The sequence below is a fragment of the Phallusia mammillata genome, chromosome 2, assembly GCF_965637545.1.
Source record: "Phallusia mammillata chromosome 2, kaPhaMamm4.hap1.1, whole genome shotgun sequence".
In the NCBI taxonomy this organism is placed as follows: Eukaryota; Metazoa; Chordata; class Ascidiacea; order Phlebobranchia; family Ascidiidae; genus Phallusia; species Phallusia mammillata.
Genome location: NC_137253.1, coordinates 1,781,957 through 1,797,630, shown reverse-complemented (window position 1 = coordinate 1,797,630; position 15,674 = coordinate 1,781,957). Strand labels below are relative to the sequence as shown.

The window sequence follows — 15,674 nt, the reverse complement described above, 5'->3', positions numbered from 1 at the left end:
CTGCAAACCTTGAAAAATGGAATCCATTAGCCTTTGAAATGTTTGTGCGGCATTCTTTAACCCAAACGGGGTTCGAAGAAATTCAAAGAGACCAAACGGCGTGATGACAGCAGTCTTTGCGATATCTGCCTCAGCTACCGGAATCTGGTGATAGCCGCGTATTAGATCTATCTTCGAAAACACAGTACAACCGGCAAGGCGGGCGGTAAAGTCGTGGATATGTGGTATAGAGTAACGATCAGCCTGCGTGGCCTCATTGAGACGACGGTAATCGCCACAAGGGCGCCAACCACCGGCAGATTTTTCTACCACGTGAAGAGGGGAAGACCATGGGCTTGATGACCGACGAACTATACCTAAATCCAGCATCTTCTGAAATTCTGCTTTCGCCAATAACAACTTCTCAGGCGAGAGGCGCCTGACGCGGCAATGCACAGGTTGGCCTGTGGTCACAATGTGATGTTGTACACCGTGTTTAGGCAAGGCATCAGAAAACCTGGGGATTTTTACCTGAGGAAACATTTCCAGCAACTTGGCATATGGAGAAAGCACAGAATTAAGAGTGCTGAGCTGAGGCGGTTGACATAGAGACCTTTTCATGGGAAAACTCGTGAACGCTTCGGAGTTCACAAGACGTTTTTTGTCAATGTCGACCAACAAACGATTAGCACGGAGAAAGTCTGCACCAAGCAGTGGACGCGAAACATCAGCCAACACAAACCTCCATTTAAAAACTCCAGCTGAAAAATGAAGTGTAACAGATTTGTAGCCGTAAGTAGCTATGGAACTTCCATTAGCGGCCTTAAGAAAGAAACCCTTAGTGTTGGCACGTCGCTCAGCACCAGTAGGCGGAATTACACTAACCTCAGCACCCGTGTCAACCAAGAAATTGCGCCCAGAGACTTTGTCCCAGAGAAAGAAAAGGCTGAAAGAATTGCCGGTTGCCCCAGCCATTAAAGGCAACCGGCCTTGCTGTTTCCCTGGAAAGAACATGGTGGACGGCATTGGTTTGCATCGGATCCAAAACGCCAGTGGAAGTAGCACATGCCTGAAGGCTTCTTGCTGTCACTGCGAGTAGGTTTACCTTGACGTACCTTGCTTAGAGCAAACTCCGCATTGCGTTCGCGAGAAAGCCATAATACGTCGGCCTTCTGGGCTAATTGGCGAAGATCTTGTGTGTCTTCGTGCGCCAATACCAATCGGATATCCTCGGGCATGTGCTGGAGAAACAAGTGCTCAAAAAGTAAACACGAATTGTGATTTCCAAGAAGAGAAAGCATCTCATCCATTAAGACTGATGGTTTTTTGTCGCCCAAAGGAGGCATGTTCAAAAGACGCGCTGCACGTTCCTGTCTGGAAAGGGCAAACGACTGAAGCAGTCTTTCCTTAATTGCTGTATATTTACCTTCTGCCGGTGGGCGTTCAAGCAGGTCAATTAAGTGAGCTGCTGTAGCTTGGTCCAGTGCTGACACAACATAATAGAACTTCGTTTCGTCAGCAACAATCTTCTTTAAAGCGAATTGAGCTTCCACTTGCTGTAGCCAAACACGTGGTTGCGTCGGCCAGAACGTTGGAAGCTTAAGAGACACGGCGTGTTCTGATTCCATGACCTTCAAAATTCGTTTGGAAGCCGCGGAGGGTCACCAGTAAAGCGGATGCTTTATTTTAATGCAGTTCAATGATAGAAGAACGCAACAATAAAAACCGCGCTTATAAGGCGACAACGACAGAGCGAGAAAAAGGCAAATGCACGCTTCGATACACTCGAATGTAAACACGTAAGAGATTTGTTGTTGGTTGGAGGTGGAAGTACATTGTTGTGCTGGTGTGAAATAAAATGGAGAAACAATTCTACAGTGATGAGCATTCTGTGCCCAACAGTGCTGAAAAATATTGTGAGTAAATTATAATTAGTGGAGAATGTTTGCCTGAAGAGTGAAATGCGTGAATTGACGCACCATGTCGCCGAACTGCTACGGTGTAGCTGCAGCGCGTTTAGTTATGATCCAAAAATTGTTAAGGATAAGTGGAACTTTAACACATTAGTGGAAGCGCTGTATAAAAGATTTCGACAAACCTTTCGCAGTTACAGCTCTTTTGAGATTGTTGTAACCTACTGTTGTCGAATCGACGTGCTGTTGATTAGCACGCCCCTGGTGGAGCGCGGACAACGTTGGAACGCGGCACAAGGTGTCGCTGAGAAGCAGTTTGGTAACTCGCTGGAAATCTTGACGCTGGTCCAGGTCGTACGGGAGGTTGTATTTGTTGTGGTGGTTGTTGGTGATGCTGCAAACTGTGGTAATGTATTGGGGTGGGTTTGACCGGAACCCGAAATCGGTCGGTTTTGCTTTGTTTCTGTAGATTAGCGGGAGTGTACGGTTGTGATGACGACATGAAGATATCTTAATCAAAAGACTGATTCACTTCTCGGCGCAACAGACAGCGGGCGTATTTTCCGAATTATTACATTCATCTTTAGTAATATAATATTACTACCAACCATGACACATAGAAAATATCCATCTAGTGTCAGTTTCTAGAGCTCATGACTAAAAACACCATTTTCTTCTTCCCGGTGACGTTTTTTCTTATCTCACGTTTGCAACCCATCATTCTATGTTTGTTCCATTAACGCGACAAATGACAGCTTACTGATGAAAGTCGAGGAGTTTTTTTTGTATGGGGTCAACTTACACATATTAGACACAAATCTTGTTGGCAGACGCGTTTGCATTTATTTGTATTTTCTGTACAAGCAAAAGCCGTTCGCCGTTTCTCGAGAAATATAATTTATGACTTGCCTGCATCTCATAATTGGCTTAAGTTTGTACGAAAATAATTAAACTTTAGATTACATGTTTCTGTTTTATAAAAATGTTTTTGACGTGAAGTGTCGCAGGCGGTTCCGCATGAGCAGTTTTCAACCGAGCGTCGTACTTCTGTATGACGTCATAATGGGTTGGTAATGGGATCTTAATAGACAGTTGTTAAAAATCTATGGGGTGTCGTATAATGTAAAACGACACCGAACTCGGCTCGGGCCAGATACAAACCCAAAGTCCTGCATGAAAAGTTAAAAAAAAACAAAGTAGGCCTAAAAGTTGTAAAGACTTAGGCACAAATAAGAGCGAGTGCAAACTTAGGCCTGAATCAAGCCCGTTTAATTCAACTTGCCTTGCTGAGCAGCAAATGGACGAATTCACGACAGAGTCGCGTTTTCAAACTTTTATTTAGTTCCTCTTGGGGTCTGTAGGCAAAACTTCGTTGTTCAATTTACCAACATTAACGCTTTGTCCCGCTTTGCGAAAACCAGCATAGCCTGACAAATCTTAATTGAGTTTTTAGCTGCTAACTTGGTTGATTCAGCAGTGATGGTTTTATGTGGCTTAGCAGTTAAGAATAAGTCGAATTATAACTCATTAATGGACGCGCTGAACAATAGCAGGTCCATGCTTTCCGATGGATGCCTTTGGAGTCATGCGTAGATTTTGTGGCCCGCTTGCGAAGTTTAATGCGCGAAGTTCATCCCACCCTTTCATCCCAGCAAGCAGAAGCTGGTTTGTACCTTCATTTGATATTGGAGAATGACATAAGGATTTTCTGTGTGTTGTTTTTGGTTTCAAGTTTTTAGCTGGTTGCAACCAATATTGGATTTGATGGTAGTTCTGGGATTGGATTTTTTTTAAAAAGAATGTTGGATTTTGTTGAAAGAAGTGTTTAACAAAACAAACAACCCAACCCTCATAAATCTGTTACCTTTTCAAGGTTGTATAAGTTCATCTTGTTTAGAAGTTTAATATCTTTAGTACTTACTTAACGGCAATTTGAATTTTCCAACCTTTATTGAAACATGTCAGCAATATTGTGTTTAGGAATGAAACTCGTTGTGTTGAGGAACTTGTAATTTTGCTGAGTGAAACTTCACCTAAAATAGCGCTGACCTAGGCTTGCCTGTGAATTTGTCTTCAACGTGAAACGTTTTCTGTTTGTTTCGTGAAAACGTTTCAATCTGAATAACACGTTTTCTGCTCGCACTCTATCGTTTTGTGGTGATTTCAACTCGCCGTCTTGGTAAGAACGCTTTTGCTTCTCCACCAGGTGGAGTAGTGAGTCGTTTATTTCCACTGAACCATGCTTCGCTCTGCACTTGCACTTGATCAAGCAAAAACAACCAAACCCGTGGTAGACTTCTGTCGCGAGAGTTACTTTCTCTTGATGAAAACAAACATGGATGCACAGTTGCAGTTCACAAGTCGGGAATAACGCAGCAACGTTGGCACGTTGTTAAGCTAAAAAAAAGTGGAAGGGACAATTAGTGGATCGAGGATAAACGCGTTGCAGCTACACCGTTATTACCAAGCAAAATGTGATTATGAGCTCACAGGAGAGTGATTGTTGTAAAACAATGCCTTGGCGCTCGAAAACGCTTTGAAGACTATTCGTTAACCAGTTACAATGTTTTCCAACCGTGGTTTAAATTTAACTTTCAAACAATTTGTTTACAACGCGGATATGTTACGAAGTTTCTTGGTTGATAAATCGCAGAAAATCAAACTTTGCATCAACTGAACTGACGTGGGTGGGTCGTACGACGTCATTCATGGTCTGCTACCCGTCACGCATCAGTGCCGTTTAGCGACCCCCATCCCACCAGCTTTATTGGTGCTAAGTGACGTGGCGAGACTCGACTGAAAGCCCTTTTAACATATATTTTTAACTTTTAGTTATGTACTGATTAAATTGGCCGGTAAAGTATTTGTCTCGGGCTTTCACGTTGCCAACCGTGTTAAAGAGCCCCGGCACCGGAAAATTATTTTTTAATATGTTGTTTGTCGTATTTTTATAAACACGATTTCAGGTTTAAAACCACAAAAATCAAAGTCACTAGTCAAATATTTACGTTTTAAATCTAAAAACACTGACACCTAGCGGATATTTTGTCACTTAGCTCGAACGTCATGTGACGTCACCTCGTACCAACTTGGTTTGGAGCTTGTTTGTAGTCGGTGGTTGTTAACGTTCTGCGACGCCAAATACGTTAGTCAGTTTAGCTATTTTGGTGTTTAAATGTTTTCATTTTTACACTCAAGTGTGCAAAAATGCCTGCAGTGTGTTCTTTGTATGGTTGCAATTCGAGAGGAAATCAAAAGGCCAGCAAAATGACACTTTTTCGCTTTCCAAATATAAAGCGATTGCGGTCAGCTTGGATTAAATTTGTTAACGTGAAAAAAATGGAAGGGACCAACGGAATACAGTGTTCTTTGTAGCCTACATTTCACAGATGAATGTTTCACAAACAAAATGCAGTATGACAGGGGTATGGCAAAAGTTCTGGTGTTAAAGCCAAATGCTATTTCAGCAAGAAATGCCATTGAGAGCAGCTGCAAGAAAAGTAGCCGCACAGCGTATGGTATGCTTTAGTTAATTGTTTTATAATCTCATTTAACATTAAAGTCTTTAATATTACCATTATGTTATACTAATTTAGTTTATTGTCATGCCATTTACTTGGTAATAACAAAAAAGTGTGGTTATGAAAAAAAAGGTGTAATAATATCAATACATTTTCATGTAGGGAACCACCCAATCTAAGCTATGAACCAAAATACATTGTGTGTAAAAAACAACTTCTTCACCTCTTAAATGGTGTACCAGAAGTAAATTAACTGCAGATTTCTCTGGACACTCAGCTAAATTTGGTACATACACAATGGTATTCAGATGGTATATAATATTTTCTAGAGTAATGAAGTGGTAAACAGCAATGATATGGAAAAAGAAGGATTCTTGGGATGTATTGAAAACATCACAAGCAAGTGATTGTTTATTAAAGCCTTTGTTACTGACAGGCATCCACAAATCACCATCATTAAATACATTGGTGAAGAATTGTCACAAACAAAACATTATTTTGATGTTTGGCGTGTAGCTACAAGTATATATGTTAGAAATAAAAGATGAGCATACACCAGTATATTTGTTTTTATGGTTTTCATTTTAGGAATCCAAAAGAAACTGACAGCACTTTCTAACAAAGCATGTTGCAAAGAGTTGGGACCTTGGGTGAAAAGCTTATGCAACCACATGTATTGTTGTGCAGCAACGTCACAAGGGAATTCACAACTTATAGTTGACAAGTGGCTGTCAGTCTGGCAACGTAACTCTGAAGTCTTCCCCACCACCATTCAACAAATTGTCTGTAGGCAATATATCTGTAACGCCTGAATACATAGAGGTTGCTGGTGGCATATTGCATGTTAGTGGTTAGTATAGTAAAACTTACTCGTGATAGGTGTTACCCTCATCCTGATTTCCGAATTGACGTTTAAATCTATAACATGCTGCTTCTAATACATACACGTTGAGACATATAGATTCAAATCCAGGATGTGCTTTTATACAAAGCAGATTCGACTCAGAATATTCGTTGAACTTGGCTAACTGCTGTTGTACTTACTAATTTCGTGGCAACAAACGCATATATTTCTCTCCTCCATTATCACACAGTTAGTACATAAACACCTACAATAATTCTGTTACGTGGAAAATAGCTTTTGTCAACAACAAAACACCTACCTTTTTAAGCAAACAGTTGTTATTTATTGCTTAACTGTCAACTAAGTATCTACGTTAATTTTATCAGTTGTAAACAATAAAAAAATGTACGCATCAAAGCTAAAACAACAGCTGATCAACGCCATTGTTAGAAGTTGGTACGAGGTGACGTAACAATCGCTGCTACATTTTGAACCAAGGTGTCGCTCGAGAGCTCATTGTTTGATTGAATATCTCGAAAACGACAAATCATAGGACCAAAAAAATTAGTGATTCGGAATCCCTGAATTATGGCAATTCTAAATATCTAAAATGTAGAAAAAGTCACATCGCCGCTGCTGGGGCCCTTTAACAATACCAGAAACGCTGCATAACATGATTAGGATACGTTACGTAGCAGAACCTGATAAATGAACGCAGCAAAGTTAGTGAATGCTTTCCACGCTGAACTAATAAGCTCAGCAAATATATTTCATAAGTAGAACAACAAATTAAATCAACTCAGAGTTGCACTTGGTCAGTTTGAATAATTTTTATCATATTTCCTCTAAAACGGAGATCCTAAACCTAGACTAAGGTCACCTTGTGTTGGAAGTAAATCGGCAAAACTATTTAGGTATGTGGGATTATTGTGTGTTAAAGATACTAGGTGTAAGTTATCTTCGAAACCCGCTAGAGGTGAACGCAGAATTGAAAGAATTAAAATGGTCATTGGAATTGTGCACGCGTGCGGAGTTTTAAAACTTTTTATAACGGCTATTTAGATTTTCAAATCCTATCAATAAAACATAGCAGTAATAAAGTGTTTAGGAATTCAACTGGTTGTGCCTAAAGTTTCAAACTTGCAATGTAAGAGTGAGTTGTAATAAACTAAAATAGCGTTTTTGTGTTCAAGCGGGCGTTTCTCATGACTTTGTCTTTCACTTTTGCGTGAAACGTTTCCTTTTTCTACTTTCTGCCATCGCACGGCCTAGCTTTTGTTCAGGTGTGGTGAGAAGGTCAAGCTTGAACGTATTAGTTGCGCTGTCGGTCCAACCTTCTTTTTAACAAGTCACCTCTAGTCTGCGTTGCAATTCAGAAACAGTCTAATAGCTGTTTTGCGTTTCCGTACTGTGTTGGTTTCACGCACGGAAGTTTGTTGCAGGTTTAAACTTAGAGTGACTTTTCGAATTTAGGACAAAAGTGATATAAAAACTTCAATATATATATATATGTATACATACATATATAAAGGACACAGAAATATGTGGAGACGTTTCTAAAATAATGAGTTCCGACATCAGATGTTAGTTTAGACGAGGTTTGGTTGTCAGAATTATTTAACTTGTTCATATTTTGAAAGGACTAGTTAAAATTACAAACTATTTTGATAGTGACGTCATCAGTCATGTTTCTCTGTTCAGTTGGGAATAACGTTTTTTTGGCAGAATATAATTTTGTTTGAGTTTTTGTGTAAAAGTTGTTTTGAGTCAATGTCGTAAGTCGGATCGGGTCCAGTCTCGCAAAATGCGAATTGTTGCGTGTCGGCCGAGTTTTAAATAAACCTTTATGCGCTACTATCTGGCGAAATGGTTTATTTGGTCAACTTACCGTCGGGTCTAGGTCGGTCTTAAAATAAATGTTCGTTTTTTTCGCGAACATCGCTGTTTCCAATATTGACTGAGTGACGTTGTAACTCGCATTGTTTGCTCGTACCATCAGCACAAGATGGAAGACTGAAACTTGACAAAATTTTGCTGCTGCAAAGTTTGTAAATGTTTATTTGCTTGGAGCTTTAGCATCAGACTAGCGGTGATGCTGCCAGCTAAATGTGAAATATAATGCGCATTGTATGATGCGCCCATGCAGAAAAGCTGTTGGTTGCCAAAAACAATATTGATCGTGAATTAAATAGTAGGGCTGCTGTTTGAAAATTGAATGGTTTTACTTGCTATATAACCATACCCCTAAGCCAGATGTGGCAAACCTACTTTGTACTGCGGGCCGCATGAATTGCACAACATTTTCGGGCGGGCCAAATATTTTTTTATTTTTAAAATCCATGTAAAATATCCGAAACACACAAGTGGTTTTATATTTCATCGCTCCAGATTTGATTTTTCCTTTGCTGTTACATGTTTGCAACTAACGAGGCATACAGGTTTATCACTTATTTCGACTTAAAAGTAATAGTTTGTTTATTCTTTCTGGAACACCGTAGCTCCATTATACCGATCTGTCTTTTTTTAAATGATATATTTTTAAGGATCCACGCTAATAGCCCTCACACCATTTTAATACTAACACCGCACGGCAAATGATTTGTTGCTGCATGGAGAGGCAATCGAGCGACTGTTACGTCACAAATTTAGCAAGTGGTTGAATATAGCAAGTGTGGCAATTTTTAGAAGTTTGGCGTCATATTGTGGAATGGGAAGATTAACAATAATGTAAAAGTCTATTCAAGTAAATATTTGTACATCAACATTTTATTGTTTTTTTATGCTATGTTGTGTACTGTACTTTAACAAAATTGTGACGGGGACCACATTAAAAAGACAAGCGGGCCAAATGTGGCCCTCGGGCCGCAGGTTCCCCACCCCTGCCCTAAACAATGAACATTTGTCCAATTCAAACAATATAGGCTAATTTGCTTGTTTAATTTGCGCGAAATAATCATTTGTTTTAAATAGCTATTACTTGCCCGTTTTCTCTTTGTCTGACAATCGAAACTGCGTAGCTTGCCTGATGGATCAGAGATAACAAATACACCGTGGTTGAAAAAACAGAAATAAAATAACTTATAAAGTTACCATACTAAAATCAGTCTCGTCAATTATGAAGAAAAATAAGGTCATTTAGTTCCACTACGACTAAACAAAAACCGCTACTGCCCTTAACTTTATTTGATTTTAAAAATGCAGATTACCTTAAAACTGTTGTAATTTACGATGGGATTATTTGAGCACCACACAACATAAAAAAGTTTTTAACCCAGCACACGGTGTCGCTGAGGAGCAGTTTGGTGACTCGCTGGAAATCTTGACGCTGGTCCAGGTCGTACGGGAGGTTGTATTTGTTGTGGTGGTTGTTGGTGATGCTGCAAACGGTGGTAATGTATTAGGGTGGGTTTGACCGGAACACGAAATCGGTCGGTTTTGCTTTGTTTCTGTAGATTAGCGGGAGCGTACGGTTGTGTTGACGACATGAAGGTATTCGCAATCAAAAGACTGATTCACTTCTCGGCTCAACAGACAGCGGGCGTATTTTGCGTATTATTACGTTCATCTGTAGTAATATAATATTACTACCAACCGTGGCACATATAAAATATCCATATATTTTCAGTTTCTAGAGCTCATGACTAAAAACACCATTTTCTTCTTCCCGGTGACGTTTTTTCTTATCTCTCGTTTGCAACCCATCATTCTATGTTTGTTCCATTAACGCAGTGGTTCTCAAAGTATGGGTCGCGACCCAAACATGGGTCGCGCAGGGTCAAAAAATGGGTCGCGCTATGGTGGTTCAATTCTGTCCAAACGAACTATTACGCATTAAGTAAACACAAACGAATTTACCTAATGTTGTAGTAGTAAAGTCCCCTCACTCGACCACGTTGTACAGTAAAATGAACTAATCATTGACAATAGCCTTCTGATTTTTGCTGTTACGCACATGTCGATTGTTACGTCATAGTACGGGGAATAAAAATTAATCATGCAAAACTGAACGTGGATATGTACCAGTTAGCGTTTAAGGATGAGTAAGTATTCGTACACGGAAACATTTTTAGATTTTGGATTCACTTCTATCAATGACCATGGTGCTACAAAGGCACAATGTGTGTTGTGTTATGTAATATTGTCGAATCGAACTCGTTAAACCTGCAGCCATTTTGTCATCATATGCGGCGACAACGTGGCCTCGAAATTGTTACATTTTTTAATGTTTGAGGCTAGGGTCGTGAGATGTTCATAAAACTCAGATTTGGGTCGCGGTCAAAAAAGTTTGAGAACCACTGCATTAACGCGACCAATGACAGCTTACTGATAAAAGTCGAGGAGTTTTTTATATGGGGTCAACTTACACATATTAGACACAAATCTTGTTGGCAAACGCGTTTGTATTTATTTGTATTTATCTGTAAAAGCAAAATCCGTTCGCCGTTTCTCGAGAAATATAATTTATGACTTGCCTGCATCTCATAATTGGATTAAGTTTGTACGAAAATAACCAAACTTTAGATTACATGTTCCTGTTTTATAAAAACGTTTTTGACGTGAAGTGTCGCAGGCGGTTCCCCATGAGCAGTTTTCAACCGAGCGTCGTACTTCTGTGTGACGTCATAATGGGTTGGTAATGGGATCTTAATAGACAGTTGTAAAAAATCTATTGGGTGTCGTATATTGTAAAACGACACCGAAATCGGCTCGGGCCAGATACAAACCCAAAGTCCTGCCTGAAATGTTATAAAAAACAAAGTAGACCTAAAAGTTGTAAAGATTTAGGCACAAATAAGAGCGCGTGCAAACTCAGGCCCGAATCAAGCCCGTTTTATTCAAACCTGCCTTGCTGAGCAGCAAAGAGACGAATTCGCGACAGAATCGAGTTTTCAAACTTTTATTTAGTTCCTCTTGGGGTCTGTAAGAAAAACTTCGTTGTTCAATTTACCAACATTAACGCTTTGTCCCGCTTTGCGAAAACAAGCATAGCATGGCAAATCTTAATTTAGTTTTTAGCTGCTAACTTGGTTGATTCAGCAGTAATGGTTTAATGTGACTTAGCAGTTAAGACGCGAGCAGGTCCATGCTTTCCGATGGATGCCTTCGGAGTCATGCGTAGATTTTGTGGCCCGCTTGCGAAGTTTAATGCGCGAAGTTCATCCCACCCTTTCATTCCAGCAAGCAGAAACTGATCTGTACCTTCATTTGATATTGGAGAATGACATAAGGATTTTCTGTGTGTTGCTTTTGGTTTCAAGCTGTTAGCTGGTTGCAGCCAATATTGGGTTTGATGGGTAATTCTGGGATTGGAATTTTTTTAAAAAAGAATGTTGGATTTTGTTGAAAGAAGTGTTAAACAAAACAAACAGCCCCACCCTCATAAATCTGTTACCTATTCAAGGTTCTATATAAGTTCAACTTGTTTAGAAGTTTAATATCTTTAGTACTTACTTAACGGCAATTTGAATTTTCCAACCTTTATTGAAACATGGCAGCAATATTGTGTTTAGGAATGAAACTCGTTGTGTTTAGGAACTTGTAATTTTGCTGAGTTGAACTTCACTTAAAATAGCGTTGACCCAGGCTTGCCTGTGAATTTGTCTTCAGCGTGAAACGTTTTCTGTTTGTTTCGTGAAAACGTTTCAATCTGAATAACACGTTTTCTGTTCTACACTCTATCGTTTTGTGGTGACTTCAACTCGCCGTCTTGGTAAGAACGCTTTTGCTTCTCCACCAGGTGGAGTTGTGAGTCGTTTATTTCCACTGAACCATGCTTCGCTCTGCACTTGCAAAATGTGATTGTGAGCTTACAGGAGAGTGATTGTTGTAGAACAATGCCTTGTCGGTCGAAAACTCCTATAAGACTGCCTTAATTCTATACAACGTATTTTGTAGGTCTGTCGTGCTGTGATTTAAAAACCAGTTGTAATGTTTTCTAACCGTGGTTTTAAATTTAACTTTCAAACAATTTATTTGCGACGCGGATATGTTACGAAGTTTCTTAGTTGATAAATCGTAGAAAAACAAACTTTGCATCAACTGAACTGACGTGGGTGGGTCGTATGACGTCATTCATGGTCTGCTACCCGTCACGCATCAGTGCCGTTCAGCGACCCCCATCCCACCAGCTTTATTGGTGCTAAGTGACGTGACGAGACTCGACTGAAAGCTCTTTTAACATCTATTTTTAACTTTTAGTTATGTACTGATTAAATTGACCGGTAAAGTTTTTTTCTCGGGCTTACCCGTTGCCATCCGTGTTAACAATACCAGAAACGCTGCATAACATGATTAGGATACGTTACGTAGCAGAGCCTAATAAATGAACGCAGCAAAGTTAGTGAATGCTTTCCACACTGAACTAATAAGCTCCGCAAATATATTTCATGAGTAGAACAACATATTAAATCAATTCAGAGTTGTACTTGGTCGGTTTGAATAATTTTTATCATATTTCCTCTAAAACGGAGATCCTAAACCTAGACTAAGCTCACCTTGTGTTGGAAGTAAATCGGCAAAACTATTTAGGTATGTGGAAGTAAATCGGCAAAACTATTTAGGTATGTGGGATTATTGTGTGTTAAAGATACTAGGGGTAAATTATCTTCGAAACCCACTAGAGGTGAACGCAGATTTAAAAGATTTAAAATGGTCATTGGAATTGTGCACGCGTGCGGAGTTTTAAAACTTTTTATAACGGCTATTTAGATTTTCAAATCCTATCAATAAAACATAGCAGTAATATAGTGTTTAGGAATTAAACTGGTTGTGTTCAAAGTTTCAAACTTGCAATGTAAGAGTGAGTTGAATCAAACTAAAATGCATTCTTGTGTGCAAGCGAGCGTTGCCCGTGACTTTGTCTTTCACTTTATAGCGTGAAACGTTTCCTTTTTCTACATTCTACCGTCGCCCGGCCTAGCTTTTGTTCAGGTGTTGTGAGAAGGTCGTGTTTTAAACGTATCAGTTGCGCTGTCGGTCCAACCTTCTTTTAACAAGTCACCTCTGGTCTGCGTTGCAATTCCGAAACAGTCTAATACAGCGGTTCCCAAACTGGGGTCCGCGGTCCTTCAGGGGTCCGTGAGGCCATTTTGGGGGGAACGCGAAGCGGTTGAAGTAATTCTATAATCTTATTTGGCGTCAGTTTGTGCCACTAAATAAGTTTAAATCAAAGTAGAATTGAGAATCAACTGTCTTTATTGCTTTACAATAGCCTTTATTGAATGACAACTAAAAAAATGTAATTGTTGGCGCACAATTGTAGTGCATTTGTCTTGTCTGTGTTGTCACAAGCTGCGTTTGGATGACTTTTTTGCATAACTAGCTAAAATCCTGAAATCAACAGTCGTGTTTATGAAATACATATTTATGCTCAAGGACCACGAGCCCTCAAAATAATGGCAAAGGGACCGTTTTGAAAAAAATATGAAAAAGTTTGGGAACCACTGGTCTAATAGCTGTTTTGCGTTTCCCTACTGTGTTGGTTTCACGCACGGAAGTTTGTCGCAGGTTAAACTTAGAGTGACTTTTCGAATTTAGGACAAAAGTGATACAAAAACTTCAATATATATATAAAAAAAGGACACAGAAATATGTGTAGACGTTTCTAAAATAATGAGTTCCGACATCAGATGTTAGTTTAGACGAGTTTTTGTTTTCAGAATTATTTAACTTGTTGATATTTTATGGGGACTAGTTAAAATTACAAACTATTTTGATAGTGACGTCATCAGTCATGTTTCTCTGTTCAGTTGGGAATAACGTTTTTTTGGCAGAATATAATTTTGTTTGAGTTTTTGTGTAAAAGTTGTTTTGAGTCAATGTCGTAAGTCGGATCGGGTCCAGTCTCGCAAAATGCGAATTGTTGCGTGTCGGCCGAGTTTTAAATAAACCTTTATGCGCTACTATCTGGCGAAATGGTTTATTTGGTCAACTTACCGTCGGGTCTAGGTCGGTCTTAAAATAAATGTTCGTTTTTTTCGCGAACATCGCTGTTTTTAATATTTACTGAATGACGTTGTAACTCGCATTGTTTGCTCGTACCATCAGCACAAGATGGAAGACTGAAACTTGAGAAAATTTTGCTGCTGCAAAGTTTGTAAATGTTTATTTGCTTGGAGCTTTAGCATCAGACTAGCGGTGATGCTGCCAGCTAAATGTGAAATATAATGCGCATTGTATGATGCGCCCAGAAAAGCTGTTGGTTGCCAAAAACAATGTTGATCGTGAATTAAATAGTAGGGCTGCTCTTTGATAATTGAATGGTTTTACTTGCTATATAACCATATTCCTAAACCAGATGTGGGGAACCTACTTTATATTGCGGGCCGCATAAATTGCACAACATTTTCGGGCGGGCCAAATATTTTTTTATTTTTAAAATCCATGTAAAATATCCGAAACACACAAGTGGTTTTATATTTCATCGCTCCAGATTTGATTTTTCCTTTGCTGTTACATGTTTGCAACTAACAAGGCATACAGGTTTATCACTTATTTCGAATTAAAAGTAATAGTTTGTTGATTCTTTCTGGAACACCGTAGCTCCATTATACCGATCTGTCTTTTTTTCAATTATATATTTTTAAGGATCCACGTTAATAGCCCTCACACCATTTTAATACTAACACCATATGGCTAATGATTTGTTGCTGCAAGGAGAGGCAATCGAGTGACTGTTACGTCACAAATATAGCAAGTGGTGGAATATATCAAGTGTGGCAATTCTTAGAAGTTTGGCGTCATATTGTAGATATTATATTCTATACTGTGTATACATAGGCAGGATGCTTGAAAACGTTTTAAATAATACTAGAAAACTGTTTTCTGATAAATTCCACCGATTTTTTTTAAATGTTACAGCAATATACGTTGGCAACGCTTATATAATGTATAAGTTGTTTCCGTTGTCATTTGCAGTTTTGTGTAACGTCCGGTAAAGTTTATAATTATGTTTAATAAAATCAAACAGATTTGCAGTCCCAGGAAAAGGCTTAAGAACCGAAATTAAGCCATTGTGCGTTTGAAAGTAATCTTAAACAAACTAAACTTATTCGGAAGAGTTACATTGTGGGCGGACGAGGAAAAAAGTTTACATTAAATAGTGGAAATTTCGCGTAAAATTTATTTTGTTCTATTTATTCCACCAGATATTCCGTTGAACTTTCGTGATTCGCTTTATGCTTCCGAACACAACTAATAAATGTTAATGTTCTGCATCATCAGCGCAAATTAAAGTAGACAAGCGATCTAACCAAGACGTGTGACGTTTATGTTATTTTCAGTCATTAATTTATTGCGTACGCCGTACAGTGTTGCCAGGTTGCGCTTTTGTCGCCGAATTGGGCTACTTTCGACAAAGAGTTGCGGGTTTTTTTTATGAGTTGCGGGTTGCGTTTTTGGGCGGGTTTGTATATGACG

The 15,674-nt window shown here is 39.1% G+C and overlaps 1 protein-coding gene across 1 annotated transcript; it reads right to left on the bottom strand.

Moving 5' to 3' along the window:
- Window positions 1-378: 378 nt before the first annotated feature.
- LOC145214976 (uncharacterized) lies at window positions 379-1,775 on the bottom strand. The gene has a single exon (XM_080083626.1). It carries the CDS (start codon window positions 1,605-1,607, stop codon window positions 954-956), a length of 654 nt encoding a protein of 217 aa, XP_079939752.1. The 5' UTR covers window positions 1,608-1,775; the 3' UTR covers window positions 379-953.
- Between the last annotated feature and the right edge of the window lie 13,899 nt (window positions 1,776-15,674).

What these genes read in the sequence shown, in the direction of transcription:
- LOC145214976 (XM_080083626.1), bottom strand. Translation starts at nt 1,607, where the DNA reads ATGGAATCAGAACACGCCGTGTCTCTTAAGCTTCCAACGTTCTGGCCG.